At 45.8% G+C, this 19089-nt stretch overlaps 1 protein-coding gene across 2 annotated transcripts in view; it reads right to left on the reverse strand.

The window, feature by feature from the left end:
* Nucleotides 1–19089, reverse strand: part of LOC8037425 (F-box/LRR-repeat protein 7) — a 97580-nt gene that overhangs the window by 7226 nt on the left and 71265 nt on the right. For both annotated transcript variants that reach the window (XM_042289769.1, XM_042289768.1), the window contains exons 4-7: nucleotides 18355–18533; nucleotides 14017–14250; nucleotides 12823–13136; nucleotides 11791–12021 (exon numbers count right to left, since the gene is read on the reverse strand). In XM_042289769.1, the coding sequence (XP_042145703.1) occupies nucleotides 11791–12021; nucleotides 12823–13136; nucleotides 14017–14250; nucleotides 18355–18533 (958 nt within the window). The remainder of the gene's footprint in view (nucleotides 1–11790; nucleotides 12022–12822; nucleotides 13137–14016; nucleotides 14251–18354; nucleotides 18534–19089) is intronic.

Genomic DNA, 19089 nt, shown 5'->3' on the forward strand with positions numbered 1-19089 from the left:
CATGGTTCAAGAAAACCAAGGACAAGGTTCCGGTGCATCGTGAAAATGTGCATTGTGCTTGGTGTGAATAACGTTTATCGGCTTGCCATGATTTGTTGCTTTATTAATTTTACCGTAGAACACCACGCATCCGCCCATTCCACACTAAGCGCCCATTCCCAAATTGATAAGATCTGAGAAAATATGCATAGTACATTTATATGTAAAAGTGATGACCGGACAAGCACCCATCCCTCATTTTTTTGCAATTATCTCGAAATTTTAAGTGGACACTTGCCTGGTATATCATGGTATGTATAAGCCTTTTGAAAGTGCCTTTTTAGTCTATTGTTGCATTTTACTTGAAGCATATTTTGCTATTACAACCTCTCGTAATCAATAAATAAATAAATAAATGAATGCTACCGCTCTTCCCCTATCTGCCCTACCCCCCCATGTTTTTAGTCACGTTGCCCGACAATTCCAGGCTTATGAAACTTTCAGCAACGGCGAGGTTTCTCTGTCCTTAATGATGGAAGTGGCATTTGACTTTTTATTGCCGGCTTTGTAGTGGGCGAAATGTTGAATTGGAGTAGCCATTGACCCTTTTAAAGCAGGTAGCAACATGTGCTAGTACTATAATTGAAAATTAAACAATGGTTGCATCGTTAAAGGGACCATGAAATGGCCTTTTTACTTTTGCCAAATAACTTTTACATTAAACCTTCAATGTTCACTGAATGCCGAACAGGCATCCGTTTTCGTTCCAGTTCATTAGCTTCTACACAAAAAATGAATGAAATATTGACGCGTAATTTTGACGGTTGTGATGTCCGCCGGCATTCGAACCGGAAGTTCTCTCGGCAGTAGGAGAATGGGAGCATTAGCGGCGGCGAGATGGCGGTGTGCCGGTAGGTTTTACTGTGCTGATCGCGCTGATGCCACCGACATATTTTCTGAATCAGCACCTCTCATCGCCGCGATAGCCATGGACACATCGCAGCTGAGCGAAATTCAATTAGATGTGTTGCGCTACAGTGACAGCATGGGATCAGTCCCATACGCTGGTATGCCTGTTGGGAAGCGCGGCCAGTCTTCTGGCAAAGTCCAGTTCTTCATTGAAATCGGCAGAGGGCTTTTGGAACCTGCCCGTGTTTGCAGAGAACGCTGTAAATGTGGCTGTAATCACATTCGGTGTCAAAATATTCCGAACATACACGAATGACCTTGAATCCGGGTTCCCTCAAACCGATGAGCCTGCACCAAGTGCTTCGACGTGATTCATCAAGCGGCAAGCGATGAAACTGCAACTGTTTCTTTTTAACCGCCGGACTGCAGAAGCTGTAATTTGGGCACTTCCGTACACTGCAGCCTTTCGACATAGCGACCGAGCGATTGATCACAAACAATGTAGACACTACTTGAGCAGCCAGAAAACGAAAGTCTGCTGTGCGAAGGATGCGCGACCAGGAGCAAACCCGTTCAGCAGATGACGCTCGTAGGTTGACTGCGCAGGCGCAGTCAGGTCTTTCTCTTGCTTCATTTACCACACTATAGATGGCGCTTGGCTCTGATCATTATCAAATTCGGCAATCTTCGTCACATTTCTAATTATGCTACAAAATGTGGATCTGAATATTATTTAAAACTTTTAGGAAACATTCGCCAGCTATTTATTGTTTATGATCGCGGTGCTGGTGAGGTAGGCTCTTACCCAATAGGCGACGTGGATTCGGCTGACGTGCTGCGGTTTCGCGGATGCATCGCAGCGAGAAGAAAGATAGCTTTCGAAGAAAAGAAGTTGTAAAAAAGTCTGGTTTTCTTTTAAAAGTTCTATAGCGAAAAATTCTTTTTTTGCTTTGTATTCTTGTGTAATTGTGTTTCTCTCCATACCTTTCACGGCGTGTGGTAAATGAAGTTCGATTTCAAAATCATTTCATGATCTCTTTAAGTGAGTTAATCTTTGATAATGAATAAAGGTTCATCCTACATATTAAAGAGGTATTTTAGCAATTTCTTCATGGTCCACGATTTGCACCAGCATAAAACAAATGGTTGGCATAGACTTTTTTTTTTTAAACTGCCTGCTCCACTGGTAAGCCTGCCTGCCACTGATGTCACGGCACTGAAAAGTGTGGGTATATTTGACAGTTGCATTTTGCATAATTTTCATTTGCCGATTTCGCAATAACTATTTTGAATTTGCCGACCGGAAAGGGTAAAGGCCAGGAATTCGGAAAATATAGTTAGTTGGAGTAGCTCAAAACATCGCCGCAGTGCCCCTTTACAGCATATTAACTTGTTATCATTTGTAACAATATTACGTAGAAATGGTCATGAAAAGTACAAAATGGCCACACACCTTTCTAAAAATAAGATTTAGATCAAAGTAGGTAATTTACAACAAAAATTAGAAAAAAAAACGGTAAAATATAAATTATGCGAGACACTTCAGCTATGAAATAAAGAGTAGCTCCCACTCCCCCTTTTATATTCATAGTTTATGTAGCCTGTCAATACAATTTAGGTAAAATATGGCAAAAACTAGCATATCTGCTAAACGTTTGTTCAATGAAAATATGCTCCACCAAGTTTGATGAATCTACCAAACTCAAGATTCTAATATCATGAACTGCCAAAATCCACCGCCGGCAGGGAACACTCCGGCGTGCCACCACCGTCAATTTTTGACCGTCGCGAAAAGTCTATCACGTGGTGCTTACACTCTTTCAGGAGCTTCCTCTGGGCTCTAAAAGTTACTTATTAATCTTTGCATTTTTGTTGCACTTCAAACGAAAATTAATAAGTAACTTTTAGAGTTCAAATGAAGGTCCCAAAAAAGTGCAAGCACTACATGACCATAGTGGCCAGTCACGTGACCATAGCGGTAACTTTTCAGCGGGCCCCCAAGGGTGCCTACTACAAATTCATATTCCGCTATAAATATAATTAAAAAAAAAAAAGTTTCGCAGTAAATTTTGTTTTACGACATTCTTTTATCACCTAAACTGTTAAAAATTTTTTTTTTTTTTTTGGCATGTGGGTTGTAAGGGTTTTATTACATCAGAACAGAGTACACTAGACTCTCAGTAAATCGGTCGCTTTATTTGAATTTCCAGTTTGTTCGAAGCAGGGGTGCGGTCCCGGCAATTACTCATATGAGTCTATGGGGAAAATGCAGACTAATTAAAAGTTTAACCTCCGAGACTAATTAATTCAAAGGATTTTTTTTCCAGTGATCCATAAGTTTGGCAACTCTAGGAGCATGAAAAAGCCTAGCGATTACGCTGACCCGCTGACCAAGCTTAAAAAGGCACGGACAGGTCAAAATCTTTTTTTATTATTATTATTATTTGAAACAATTAAAAACGATGCCTGGATGTTACCCTCAAAATTAATTCTGGTAAAACTAAAGCCATTCTTTTTAGAGCAAGAATTACAAATTCCTTTCATACATCTACTCTGCCCCTCGGTACCGATAAGATAGATATAGTCGAAAGTGTTCGAGTTTTGGGTGTAATATTTAATCATTACATGCTATGAGATGAAATGGTACATTATACATGTAAAAAACTATATCGTCATATACTCCCAACGTCAGCAATGCTTCTTATACATCATTCTCTATGTGATATGCATTATAAATACTGCTTTTTGGTTTGGAGGAATACAACGTCCACAAATCTTAAGCAGATACAAATTCTGCAAAAAAACGTTGTGCTTACTATATGCCATACTGCATACGATGCTCATACAAAACCATTGTTTAAAGGGGCCCTGCAATCATATTTAAGCGTCTACCTTTTTTGCGGTTTCCACGTCTCTTGCGGTTCGGGCAAGCCAGCGGGCACGGAGAGAGTAACTAAATATCCGCGCATCATATTTTAACTGGACGGCGCGGAAACCTCCTCCACCTACGAGGGCGACCCGCATTGCCGAAAGCGTGCGATATGTGACGCCTTAGGTCCTGGCCTTACTACTGGTTAAAGCCTTTTTTTTAGTCGAGATACAAAATATAAGCGTCGCAAACCATTTCAATTATGTATGAAAGTAGTTTTTGTTCAGTACTTTAGATCAGAGAAGAAACAAATGCAGTTTATAAGGTATGAAAACAAGAAATGACCCGTCGACATACCCACCACCAAGCGGCGGAAAAGCGGCGCATACTAGAAAGGGCTGGTGGGATGAGGCGCCGATGAACGGCGAGCGTAGGAAGGTCCCGGGTGTACGCGGCGGCGCTGCAGTCGTATACTGGCGCATACTAGAAAGGGCTGGTGGGATGAGGCGCCGATGAACGGCGAGCGTAGGAAGGTCCCGGGTGTACGCGGCGGCGCTGCAGTCGTATACTGGCGCATACTAGAAAGGGCTGGTGGGATGAGGCGCCGATGAACGGCGAGCGTAGGAATGTCCCGGGTGTACGCGGCGGCGCTGCAGTCGTATATTGGCTCGAGGATCCGAGCGTTCCGAAGGCCTTCGGCGCGAGCCCTGCTGGCGATTTGGCCATTTCAGTGGTGTGATGGCTTAAGTCATTTTGGAGGACCTTTCGGAGCAACCAAAAGTCTATTGGAGCAGCAAAAGTGACCTTTGGAGCAACCAAAACAGTGTTTTGGAGCAGTAAAAGTAGCTTTTTGAGCAGCCAAGACAGTGTTTTGGAGCAGAAATTGTGGCTTTTGGAGCAGATATTCTTAGACAAATTAAAAAATATATTTTTTAATTTTAAGCGTTGTACAAATGAAGGGCACTTTGTGTTGTGATTTGTGTAGTGTTCTAATGTGACGTGTTGTGATGGAACTCGCTGCTCGTGTTTGTACTGCTGAGACATCCCACAAGTCTACAGTGCTGTAGGCGTTGCCGAGCAGTTCCGAAAAACTGCTTGCCACCGTTTTCCTGGTTCCGGACAAACCACATTTTCTCCAAAGTAAGCAAACGTAAAACAATGAATAGCAAGCGTCCCGGCTAGTGCCTCTGTCGTGTAATCAAGTTCGCAAACACGTGAGGGCAACTTCAGCAGGTTAGCAGTTGCGCGTGCTTCGTCGCGCGAGCGGAGACAACGGCTGTGCAATCGCAACCGAAACCATGTCACTCTGCTCCGACGCCAACTGATTCTCGAAATTGTATGCAAAATGTAACTGTCAAGCATAAGACAAAAAACAGTCCAGCGGCGCATTCTCGTCAGGGAGGCAAACAAGGTACAAGCTAAACACATAAAAAAAGAGCAAAATAAACCTGAGTGCACCGATGCAAGACATCGCAAGCCAGGGTCAAAAAGTTCTTGGAGCGCTTTGTGCAACGACTGAACTCGAAACAAACAAGCGCGCTGTGCAGGTTCAGCGCAGACAATGCCATTCTTTGCTTTAGCTCACATCTCTTAAATTTCTTATCGGGGTCCCTATCAAAAAAAGCCCACCGAGAGAAACCTAGGTAATCAATACTTCAGCACAGCAGTCTTTGAGTTGAAAAGGGTTTTTTGCAGTAACATATGATTTAAACAAGAACAGGAATGTTGATGAACATGCGGGGGTACTTAGTTTTATTTTAGAAAGCGCCATATCTGCACCGACGTGGGGACGGCAACACCCGACGTCGCGCGACCATGGTGACTGGAAGGCAGGGACCAAATATAGTTTTCCCACGGCTGTTGCTTTCAGGAACGAGTGCTTCAGTTCACAAAGTAACCTCCGCCACGCAAAAACGAGGTTTCATTTCACAGCATGACGGCATGGCTGGTACCCGGTGCGCTCTAGCGTCGGAGCCTCCACACACACACCCGCGTCTATCATTGAAAATATATAAAAAAAGACGCGAGACAAGACGACGCCAGATGGCGGGAAAACATGCAGGATCGGATGGACAATTGATGCAGGGTACTTCGTGTGGGTCAGTCTAGAGTCACTGGGGTTGTGTTCCAAATCTTACCCAAATGAATCCGAGTTACTCCGGCGGGTGTGTCACGTGACAACACAGATTGAAAAACGCTGGATGCGGGTAGGTTTTGGAACGCCAAGGTACAAAACCCTTACCCTGGAGGAAGTAAATTTTGGAACACGAGTAAATTTTGGAACACCGCCTAGGTTGGCCATTGTGCCACATAACACACGTATGCTCAATTACATTGCTCAGTCTAGTTTCGGTTTTGAAAGGTAACTGAAATTGTTACTTTTGCGCAGGCTTGGCGCAGATTACCCATATTTTGGCAAAATGTAGCAGGATGTTGCAGGGTTAGACCCTTGGCGCATTTTGGCACAATTGCCGCAGAAATCACATAACTGCCATTTGGCGGTATGGCAGCGGGAAGTAGCTCCCGTTATGAACTGATCTTTACCCCGTGTTTGCTGTCGTTTGTGGCCAATGAAGTGTTATGCCGAAATAGTCTTTAATCGTGCAGCAAACGCAATGCAAGCCGCCTTGGCCGCCCGCTTCATACAGCTTATCCAACTCATGCTTTAGCGGCGCCCTCTCGAGCCGTCGACACGGACTGCGACAGCCGTGAGCATTCGATGAGCTCACTACCCCTCCTCTAGTTCACGGCCACTCAAGCCAGGACCTACGACGTCATGAAGCACGTTATTTTTTGCTTGTTTTTGTAATTCTAATTTGCCTATAACTTTTAAAATAAAGCGAAATTTGAGATAAGAAAAGTTTCATTGAGTTACTACCATAAAATCCCGAGAGATGCCCCACCCCCGAAAGATAGCCCACCCCAAGTTTTGGATTGATTTGCTATATTCTTTTAAACACTGAAAGATAGCCCACTACTAGTAATAGTAGTGTTGTGTATACCGTAAAAACCGAAATATGATTTTTTTTTTAAATTTTGCTATGTAAAATTTGCGGTTCCTATTATACGCGGGTCCTAACAATTTTCAGCTTTGATGAGGCGCGATCTAACACTGTTTGACGTAGTTTCTGTTTCGAAGCAACAAGGCTCTCAAAACAGCTATTAAAATCACAATGTTCGAGGCGCCACCACCCGTCAACAGTGAGGCTCAGCAATGGCGTCGGCGCGAAGACGATAATCGACCGCCTTCAAAAGAAAAGCACATTTGGTTGCGGAAGGCATCGGCAACAGTGCCTCCGGACGACAATTCGCCGTAAATGAGGGCAGCATCCGCGGATGGAGACAACAAAAGCAAGCTCTGTTTGCTTGCAACGGAACGAGAAGAAGCTTTAGGAGCCCGAAGAATGGCGTGTTCGCCGACGTCGAGGCAAGTCTCAGCGGAACGGCATCTCGCCGTAAACACCGAGCTGCTACATGAGAACTTTGGCGAGCCGACATTGGGTTACTCGCTTTATGCGCCGTGCCAAGATTTCACTGCGTCGGCGCTCGCTCGTCGCTCGTTCTTTCAAGTGCGGGATTTCAAATGCGCTCGACGGCACTGAAGACTACTTACTGCCTTTGGGAGGAGGCGTCGTACAAGGAGTCTGACGGACGTGATAACAGTGATTTAAGGTTCAGTTATGACGCCAATAAGGAATATTTTCGTAATCCTGATTTTTTTTCGTATTATACGCGGATAATGTTTTTTTTGCAGTCCTCAAATTATGTTTTGTATTATACACGGGTTTTTACGGCACTCTTCTACTGGTCCGTCGTTCATTTGCGCTGTATTCTCGTTCCAACAAGCTTCGAAGGGACACAACCTAAAAATAGCAATTTTTTTATACTTTTCTTGATTGTACACGGAAAGTTAGCCCACTTCAAATTTTCACCCGATTTGCTCTTGATGTTAGGTGGGCTATCTCTCGGGATTTTACGGTACGTTCAGTGAGCTCAGGTTCCGTGCAAATTAAAAACCAGTCAAAAAGTTGTTGCAGGGCCCCTTTAAAAAACTTCATATCGTACAGATTCCAAATGACTATAATCATAAACTTTGTATCACCTATAAAAAGTCTTTTCATCACAAAGAAAACTTATTTCTGTTTATTTCCCAGATTACAATTAGAGACACAATTTGTGATACGCGCAGCGCAGGTACGTGGTTAGTGCTGCACTCCAGAACAAATTATGAAAGTCAGATGTTGCGAAATACCCTTCCCCGTCTTTTAAATCGTTTGAGAGAATTAAACATAATAGAACTTTTGTCTAGGGGAAACAAATATTTGCTTTCATTTTTTGTTGAGCATCCAATGTTAGTGTAGGTGCATGACATGTGGTCATTTTCATTTTCATTGCTTTTTGTTTTATTTTAAACAAATAATTACATATACCATTTATTTTTGTGTGTTAACTGTTTTGTGTTCTGTCTCTGCTGCTGCTGAGGGGAGATGGAGACCTGTCAAGCAAGTGTTTTGTTGCTTTTTTCTCTGTTTTCCCTCTCCAAGTGAAGAAAAATAAAGAATTTTGATTTGATTTGAATGAAAATTTGAAACTTCGGAACTCAGTATCTGTGAAGTAAAAAATAACAATTTCCTAAAGCCGAATTTGAAGTCCCCGCATTATCCACACGAGTGCAGTAACGTCAAATATTGACTCGTCCTGCAGCTCGCTTACCTCCCGCCTTTGAACCGACCCGAAGTGCCGTGTTTGCCACCGTCCCGTAATCAACCGCTTGCGTGCCGCCTATTGCTGCGAGCAGACGACGCTTCACTTTTGAGTTTGAAGTTCTTTTAGGGATCTTTCAGCGACCTCAAATTCTTTGAAACGGTGCGAGATCGAACAGAACGTGCAGTAGACTTTTGTGAGTAACGTGAGCGGCCGTGTGTCGCGCCTGTTCTGCGTGAAGGGCTGCTTCGGCGGAGTCACAACCGACACTACAGTACAAAGACACCAAAAACCCAGTTGTTTTGACCGTTTGACAATTTCCTTTTCGAAGATAGAGAGGTCGTTGGGTGCCTCAACAAGAGAACTCCATGCGATTCCTCGACTCACCGATCATCCTCAGTGATACATGTGTCAAGCACCGCCATGTTTTCCAAGGCAGGATAAAAAGCCAGGAGGTGACATCACTACGGACTCCGATTTTCGAATTTCAGAAAGAAAGGTTGTAGAGCGTTCACAATTGCGTTAAAACACGTTTTATGAACGCCATTATTAGGTATTATAGGAATGTCACTTACAAAGCTTTTAAAAATTTCATATTTTTGACGTCACAAATAAAAAGCAAGGACGTGAGAAGCAGGAGAGAAGAGCGCCAAAAATAAAAAGGTGCACGTGGGAAAATTTTTTTTTTTTTTTTCGTTGTGGTATTTTTGTGCATGTCTATAACTACAATTTCATCATTTTAGAAAAAAAGAAAAAAAAAAGACCTTTGGGATATCAGCACCCCTTTAAATTGACCCCGTGCACACTTTATCGCTTTTATCTATTGTGTGCGCAGCCAGGCAAAAAAAGACAACAACTGCAGCGTGCAAACAAGCCACCAGGTGGCCAAACCAACCCAAGCCAGCATGGTTGCGGGCGCACGCATTGTGCCATTGTTCCTGTTATGTTCTGATTCGCTTTATTTTCTTTCTCTTCTTTTAGCTAGTCTAACGACGACGATGTTAGCTCACGGTATGAGCTGAGTGACGTACATGTCACTCAGCTCATACATGGAACCCCAACTCGACTGGTCATTGCCTAGGCTGCTTTAACATACTTTTTGGCGACGAGGATGGGATGAAATGGAAGAAATGTTTGCAGTGAAACTTAGAACTGCCCAAAAGTCGATTTGTGTGAATCGACCGATGGTTGGGAGGGGGGAGGGAGGGAGGGAAGGGAGGGGCAAAGGGGAGGGGAGGGCACAGGAGACACGAAATCTCCCGCGTTTCATGTATTACCCAAAAATTTCGCTATCCCGCCAATGCACGATGCTTGTGCGAGCTAAAATTCAAAATAAAAGTAACCGCAAAAAAAAAAAGAAGCCCACCGGGAGACGACAACGCTTGCCGACGCTCGACAACACACAAACGGAAACCAGCACCGTGCAATTGAAATATCGGCCTATATTTTTTTTTTCCCTTTTGTAATTTTCCTCTAGCTTGTGAAGGGCACGGTTCGACTCCATCTTGGATTTTCGAAACAAAGTTAAAATAGACATAAATATTCTTACACAAACCCAGAAAAAAAGGGGAGGATGAGGGAGGGAAACGATGAGAGGGCCGAAAAAGCCAAGATGGAGTCGAACCGTACCCTTCACAAGCTAGAAAAAAATTACAAAAGGAAACAAAAATATAGACCGATGTTTCAATTCCATGGTGGTGTTTTCCGTGTGTACGGTGTCGAGCGTCGGCAAGTGTTTTCGTCTCCCGATGTGCTTTTTTTTCTTTTTTTTTTTTTTTGCGGTTATTTTTGTTTTGAATTTTAGCTCGCAGAAGCATTGTTCATTGGCCGGGTAGCGAAATTTTCGGGCGATAGTGAAGAAAGCCAATGTGGCTAAGCAAGGCGTACAAGCAACGTGGCTTGATTTCAGGCATTACGCAGTCCTACGAGATGTTTTGTCCATCAAATATATTAGTCAACAAACATGCAAACAGATGTAGTCCGCTTTCGAAGAGTGACATTATGCAAGTGTGGTTAGGCCTACAAATGACCATGTTGCTTTCCGTGTCGGGTGGCCGAGTGCCGCTGACGTGGAAACTGCTTGTGGCACTCGGGAGTACAATTTTGCGTTTTCTTTGGTGCAGAAAGTGTTCAAGGCACCCAAAAAAGGTCTGAAATTTCCAGAGCATAGTTAATGCAGCGCGTGTCCGTTAGTAGAGGCAGGCAAAAATAATCTTCTCCTGGTGAGTATTGAATAAAATACAACCGGTTCGAGTGTTGTTTCTCTAATTCTGATTATGTTTAATTCAAAGCATTTTCCTCTCCTCGCGAGCTTCGAATTATTAAGTCGGCTGTATTGCCGATATAAGAGAGTAAGCTGACCTCGCACAAACAGATGTGCATGCACACAGAAAGGTTCCCCTTTATCATCGATAGAATTCATTGCAAGAAGGTCCTGGGTATGCGCGAGTGAACAAAATCATTCTGAGATATAAACGAGTGTTGCGGGGTAAATATTGCCTTACTCTATCCCTTCAGTTAAAAATATTGTTTGAGAGTTCAGCGTCCCTTTTAAAAGCTCTTGAGCACTGAGGTGCGCGTGTTCTCAACGCCCTCCGCATGTCATGCAGGACTCTGCCATTTCTACGCCAAGCCTCCTTGAGCAGGATCATACTTTTTATTGTGCTTCACTTTAATAAACTAATGGTGCATTGTGCTTAGCCTACAACGTGTAAAAATACTCCAGGAGCCGGGAGGCATCGAAACTAAAATATGAACATTGGCTTAGCAAAAATGAAATGTAGCACTACATGTCATTTTAGGCATGTAATTCTACATCTACTACATACCGAAAATGGAGCAGATTAGCTTTTATGGCACAATTTGCTGTAATGTCCCATCATTGCATTCTGTTGCTGGTTCAAGAATATACATTAACAAGCAGACAAAAAGCCATGCTTTTTGTCTGCTCATCATTGTATATTCATGGTATCATCAGTAAGCATGCAGCAAATGTGATGGTCTATCCTCACATACAGGCCTTTTGGTTGACTGGTTAGGAAGGTGGTTCCCGACCACTAATGTTTCAGCGACCCCTTCTGGATCGGTAGAAGTATACCCCCCCTGATAAAGGGCCCCCATTTGAGAACCATTGTGTTAAGGCATTCCCTTACGCTAACCAAGTCTGGCCAAGCCAGAGGTTACGGACAAATGCAAAAATACCCCAGAAGCCAGGAGGCGCCAACAGTAAGGTAAGAATACTGACCAGACAATTCTGGCTTGCTCTGGACCTAAAAAAGTTGCACGGGGCACACCGAGGGGGAAGCAGCCAAAACGTCAAGGGCACCCACCTCGCACTTCCCCACATCCAGGGCCCTGAGCCGGGGGCAGGAGCGAGCGAGCACTTCGAGGGTGGCGTCCGAGACGGCCTCGCAGCCCCGGGCATTGAGGTAGCGCAGCCGGTAGCAGTGGCGACACACCTGCTTCAGGCCCGCGTCGGACACCCGCTCGCACTTGGCCACGCTCAGGTAGCGCAGATGGGGCCCCAGCTTGGCTAGCTCATACAGCCCAAAGTCCGTCACCTGCACAGACGTCCGTCGCGTCAGGCTGTGCCGCTTTGCACCGGCGTGTGCATGCCAAGCTTCACTGCCTTGCACTGGTAATCTGGTACCGAGCTTCGCCGCTTTGCACCGGTGCTCTGGCGTCGAGCTTTGCACTCGTATCCAGAGAAATGGCTGACAAATCGAAGCATCTTGGATGAATCGATGGGCTTACTCGCGTAATGGACGGTGCCGGAGAAGAAAAGATAGAGCTACGGTCAAATAAGTGAGATGGTAATCGCATTGCTTCCCGCATTACCTTACGTTTTACCCAGCTCACCATGCAAGGGTCTTGCGTTTCCTAATAAATGTGAAAAGTTTCTCACGATGTAAGTGTATCGTTTCATAGGTATGTTTTCAAGAAATAAAGTTCCAGCCGTGATTTATTAGTGTCCAAGCTCAATTCACATCACAAGTAAAATATTTGCATTCGAAAGTGTTCTCCATATAGGATTCACTGTCCAATTTAAATATTCATGTTCGATTTGCGGTCAAGACTTTAACATTCGTGCACGTCCAGGCAAAATGTTTCTGCCCCTTACTTTGTCACACGACGTTATAGTCCCTAACGAGGTGAGAACAGCGAGAAAGAGATCTTAGACAATGTTTGGACATCACGTGTACCCCGAATGCATGCGCACAGCAGGGGCACGGCGGAGGGCACGGAGCGCATACCGGAGGCCGGGCACTCGAAAGACGCATGTGCCACTCTCATTCTGTCGGCGACCAGAGCCCTTCCCACTCTAACAACCAATCCCCCGTGATGTCGAGCCCAAGGGCTACCTGGAGGCAGTCGCTGATGCTGAGCTCCCTGAGCATGACGCAGTAGCTGGCCACGGCCTTGACGGCGGCGTCCGTGATGCGCAGGCAGCGCCGCAAAAACAGGTGGGTCAGCTGGGGGCAGCCCCTGGCCAGGGCCTTGACCCCAGCGTCCTCCAGGGCCTGGCAGTCTGTCAGGTCCACATACTGCAGGTACAGCTGCCGGGGTGCGCCCCGCCCGGGCAGTGACGAGTCCGCCCGCCCATGGTCCGTCGGGCCACCGCCCCCGCCCGCGGGCACCGCCGGGCGGAACTTTACGCTCGTCACCTGGAAGCACCCTGCGCGAGACGGGACCGGCACGTCGCAAGGAAGCTACGGTGCTTTTGCAAGATGCTCCGACTTGCCACGTTTTCTGAATACATGGGATTTACGTCTCTAGGCAGGTTGCTTATTATACCTCTAAATCGGGAACGGTTCGAGAGGAAATGGCAAATTTATTTATTCTTTCATTTACCCTCCAGTGCCCAGAGGACGTTATTGCAGGAAGGCGATAAATGCAAAATGTACACAACAAAAATGTACACAATTGTACAAAGAAATGTGCACAAAAGAAAGAAAGTGCAGAAAGGTATGTACAGTGCTCAGCAAACTCATCTGGAACACATGCTAACCCTACTCTTGGCTTGTTCCGTTTTATTTTTTTCGATGTGTGTGTGCATAGCTGGCGCTAGCCCTAAGCTATTTCACTTTGTGTCCCACTATGTCCATAGCATACCTTCAGTTCACATAAATATGCGCAGTTCTCTCATATTTTATCTTCCGAAGATGGCTGTTTCCCGGTCCCTGAAGACTCCTTTGGGTCTCAATTGGAACCATGTGACTGTGGAACGCTGTGCTGTGGCTGGAGGTTTGCCGTTCCTGGCAGTCAGTGACGCTCGAAGTCGGGATGGACTTTTCGAAAAACATGTATTTACAGCGATAAAAAAAACACTAGAAAATGTCACGCTTCTGTTGCCACTCACAGCAGCGAAACGTCAACAAGTGCACCTCGGCGCATGTGCCCTGCAAACTCTTTGCCGCGCACGACAAATATGCGGGTTGTAGGGACCGTGGGGAGAAAAACGACTTGCTCCGCACACCGGCCCATTTCAACCCACTCGTTTCCTCAAAAATGCCGCTTGTCAAAGGGAGAGCCGAGTGGCAGCGAAGTGTACGCACCAGTGAGGTCGAGGCGGTCGAGGCTGAGACAGCGGGAGACCACCTCCGAGACGCCCACGTCCGTGACCTGGGTGCAGCCCCGCACCTCGAGCGTCCTGAGCTGGGGACAGCGTCGGGCCACCGCTGTGAGGCCCCCGTCGCTGAGCCGCAAGCAGCCGCTCAGGCAGACCCGCTCTACGGCAGAGCACACCCCCGGGGTGTCCCTGCTCAGCAGGCGGAACAGCGTGCGCAGCCCTGGGCACGCCGCGGGATGGAATCTCCCTCAGTGGGCACGGCAACAGGATGATGAAATAATCAAATTACTTCCCACAATGCGGCAATGACTAAACTGACATGGAACAGAAAATTATCCGCAAATAGATGGCAATAATTTCATGGACACCTTTCTCAAACTCTGTTTCAAAATACGGAACCCCAATGTGCTAGATTTGTATAAAATAATTGCGAATCCAGAGCGAGTGTTAGCGTGAAAGGATCCTACATTGGAAATTAGTGAAAGCAGTGTCTTTTCGGTTTAAAATTTCTAGATATTTATAACAATGAACTATCAATTAATAGGGATACAGTGTAGACCGCATATAACGTATGTCTCGGGAGTCGCGAAAATCCCCACTATAAGCGGTACCGCACTATAACCAAAACATCAATTTTTCAGGCCAAAATACATGCCATGAGACAACTTACCTTTGTAAAAGAATTTATTTTATGTTAGATGAAAAATAAAGCTTAGTTTGAGGAAAGTCTTTATTTCACCAGACTATAGTACAGTTCTGTCTCAAGTGTGTCACACATTTTGAAAGAAATGAGCGGCTTTTGCCTGGCGCAGCCTTTTAACGGCGTCGCGGGTTGCGGACGGACGTTGCGAGCGTTCAGGATTGCTAACCCTAATCACTTTTCTCCGGAGATGAAAACGCGTGAAAATTCGCATCCTTCATACGGTATGCGCCAGTAACACCTTGAATTTGAGCACACGCATGAAATGCGCCAAATAAGAAATCCGGGCGATGTTCGAGGACACAAATGCTTAGAAATCACCACTGTAGTCGAAGTAAACAAACACGACGACACGGGCGTTTCTGCCGTCTTGAGAGCGCCGCCACGACATCGCTGCACGAGTAGGTGGATCTTCCCTTCTAGTACGTGCTGGGTTATCATAGCGACACACAACGAAAATTCACAGTCAAGGATACGCAGATTGATGAGATGAACGGCCGTCTACGACGACGATCACAACCGACGCCATGTTTGCGGAATAGAAGCAGCCGGCCCGCGACCGGCATGCAACGCGCGCGAACACTTCTCCTCGACCTGCGATTGGTCTGTCGTTGCGGTTGTTTGTTTCTTTGTTTCCAACGCAGCAGAGGGACGCACGCACGTGAACGACTCGTGCGTGCGTCCCTCCGTCGCTATGGCAACTGAAGCCTCTCTCTTCGATTCTCCCCGCGTTTTCGAGCAACCTCCTCGCCCCGCGAGTGCAGTTTGCGGCTCGCGCCAGCTCGCGCCGTCAGCGCCGTTATCTAGTGCCGCCCAGGGAAGCGAGCTCGCTGCTCCGGTCGTCGGCGCGGTCGGCGGGCCGTGCCAAAAACCGCACTATAACCGGTATTTCCCTTCGCGCGCCTGCATTTTAAGCAGTATGTAATTACATGGAGTTCTATGGGAGGTGAACCGGTGGTTCAAAAAAACCGCGTTATACCCGGTCCTGCACTATAAGCGGTTACGTTGTAAGTGGTCTATACTGTATGTTCTTACAGGAACTGTGTTATATGCCAGAAAGAGTGGGTCATCCAAAAAAAATTGGACCCTGCTCGAAGAACTTCTAAGGGAGTGGAACAAGTTGCCTAAAAATGTCTTCTTGATTAACTTTCCAAATTATGTTTGATAGATAACTCTTATGCTTGTGAGAAATCCATCTCCCGCAGTAATGCCTCACAGTGATGCAGGCTTTGCCGTAAAAATATAGATAAAGCAACCGAGAAACCTCTGGGAGTACCATCCCTCGAGCACACGTATTCTCTCCTTCCCATCTCCGGCCTAGTCTCAATGCAAAGGGGCACTGTACCATAGTCCTTTTGTACAATCACTACCATATGTGATGCATGTTGAAGGAATCATGCGACACGGACAGATATCATAACAGTGTGCATTTATGCATTCACTACAGAATGATTCACGTTAAAGTAATTGCAAACCATCGCACTACCGTAAAATTCAACAAGGGCACCCACCCAAAATGGAGATAAATCTTTTTCACAATTTATGTATGCTTTATGTATTTCAGAGCTCTGTCGGCTGCCATTTGCCCATTGAAAGTTTCAGAAAATCACTTACAGTCGACTCTCGTTAATTCAAAATCTCTTAATTCAAACTTGCGGATAATTCAAACTAACGTGCAGGTCCCATCCCATGCGTCTCTATGGGAAGAAACTCCTGATAATTCAAACTTTGCTTTATTCAAACAAATTTTCGGCCCCCCTCGAGTTTGAATTAATGAGAGTCGACTGTATAACTTTTGACTAAGATAACAATTAGTGCTGAAACTTTGTCGTCTGGTTCTGACAGCTAGTGCTATATTTGGGCGAATAATGAGCGTTTGGCGATAAACAGATTATTCTTGCGGGAAAAAAAACCCTGTAAACTTTTTTTGGACACCCTGTACATTGTTGTGTGCCAAAACAATGAAACATATCAAAGCATAAGGAGTGCAAGGCAACATACATACCCAGGGTATGCAAAACGGAAAGGCATTGCTGAAGAAATCAAAATGGTCACAATACATAAGAAGCTATACAGTCAAACACGTTTATAACGAACGCCTCTACAGCAAAATTACCCGTTCAACTAAGCACAACCAAATACCCGGCCCCTTTCCCATGTTCAGCATATTTTATTGACCACTACAACAAATTTTTGTTTTACAAATTATTCTGTCAAACGAGGCATAAGAAACCGCTATTATAACAAAATATCTGGGTAAAACATAACCGATTTCACATAAATCATTGTGATGAAGTAATGCACGAGGGGAGGCACGTAAAATAAATGCAGCAGTGGCAGCGGCGGCTGCCATGGCCACCGACGCATTGTGAACCCTCCCTTGGTCTTAAGTATAATTATATGTTAGTGCAGATCCGTGCCTTTTGGGTAGCGCCACCTTGCAGCTCCGAGCATTTATTTTTTTCTTGTTTTCTGAACCCCTCGGATCCATTCTTCTACAACTTTCACCTACGCTTGATTCCCTTCATTTCGAAATTATCAGATACATCAATGTGAATTAATGCATATGATATATCGCCGAACGCTCATTCTCGACCCAAACGTAGCACTAAAGGTCCGAACCAGATGCCAAAGTTTCCGCCCTAACAGTTATCTTATTCAAAAGTTATATGTAGGTGATTTTCTGACACTTTATATAAAAAAATGGTGCCCATTTTAGCCCATTTTCAATAACTGGCGCCATAGGGATCGATATATTCCAGCTCAGTCGGCCGCCATTTTCTACTGAAAATGGCAGAAAATCGCTTATGACTTTTGAGTAAGATAACTGTTAGTGCCGAAACTTTGGCGCCTGGTTTGGACCTCTAGAGCTATGTTTGGGTGAAGAATTGGCGTTCTGCGACGCATAGTTTATTTTTGCCACGAGAAAAACCTCGTAAATTGTTTTTAAACCCTGTACAAGCCTGGCTTGTTTTTTTTTCTTTTTTTTCTGGGGTGACAATATATGCACGTTCAACCGTTAAACAAAACAGTGAAAGCCGTTTACAACTCCCTGTAACGCCGAATTGGAGCGCAGCTCTTGAGGAGGAGGAGGAAGGGTACTGAGGGGAGGGTAGACCCCTCTTCCTCCTCCCCTCAGGAGTTATGTGACCTTGGGGGGGTCACGTGACCTCGCGGTTACACTGATGGCGACGCCGCTCAAGCCGGAAACGGGCGCCCAAGAGCTGCGCTCTAAAAAATAGAAACTATAACAGACGGCAGTGTTAGAATGATTAAAGGCTGGGTCACACACCTGTGACTGCTTACGAATGACCACATTACAACCTCCGTGATATCTTACGACTAGAGAATGCACTGGCATCACCTATGAGGTGGCCCTGGAACTGCACTCACTAGAGCAGCTATCCACAAGAAACAGTCGTTCGTAACATTCTCAAAAGCCATTCAAGCCTACAGAAAAAGGATTTTGTGCGAAACAAATAGCAAATCTACAGAGGTTGCGAGTGTTTCACGGTGTGCTTTTACTCGTCACAAGAGATCGCGGGAGGTCATAACACACTCAGTTGTAAATAGTCGCAACTGCACAAAGGAGCCCTAGATCGACGAGGCGGTGCAGCCACATACCGTGGTCCACGGGCAGCCTTTCGGAAGCCAGCACCACACTGGTCCAAAGCTGGGGCTCCCAGGCCAAGAAGTACCAGCGCCGACAGACGCGGGCGCAGCGGCACAGCTCGTCGCTCGCCAGGAAGCCCAGCACTCGCAGAAGCAGGTCGTCCGGCAGTCGGTCGAATGGACACCAACCCCTGCATCAGATGTCCCCCGACGTTAACAACGGAACGGTTGTGGCACTTGACGGCGCGCTTGCTGTCGACAGACATTACGGCACGCCGCAATTTCACGAAGGCACCCGTCTCCCTGGCTTTGTGCGCACAATCGGCGATTGCCGATCTGGCTTTCACCTTTCTGGCACTTCTGCAGACCTCTGGCAATGGGTGGGACAAACCTCCTCGCGGATGAGAGGCTCTCTCTAGCCTGGACATTGGCGTAGGACTTGGGCAAGTGGAAGGTCGTGCAGGTATGATGTTTAGATGGTCGATGCCACAGGTATGAGCGTTGGCCCGTGAATCAGGCCTAGTAGCTCTTCATGAACCGCATTGGCACGGCACGATTGTACCACTGCCACAGATAGCTTGAGCGTTATCGATAGACATAGATTGTCTTGTGTTTGTCGAATGTTCGATAAACGGGAGCAGAACTTCACTCCTCGTTTATTCTGTGCGCTTAAAGGGGCACTGACACCCCAAAGGTCGTATATTTTTTTATTGTCTAAAACGATGCAAGTTGCAGTCATAGACACGC

Source organism: Ixodes scapularis, unplaced genomic scaffold, assembly GCF_016920785.2.
Source record: "Ixodes scapularis isolate PalLabHiFi unplaced genomic scaffold, ASM1692078v2 PGA_scaffold0__279_contigs__length_252992795, whole genome shotgun sequence".
NCBI lineage: Eukaryota > Metazoa > Arthropoda > Arachnida > Ixodida > Ixodidae > Ixodes > Ixodes scapularis.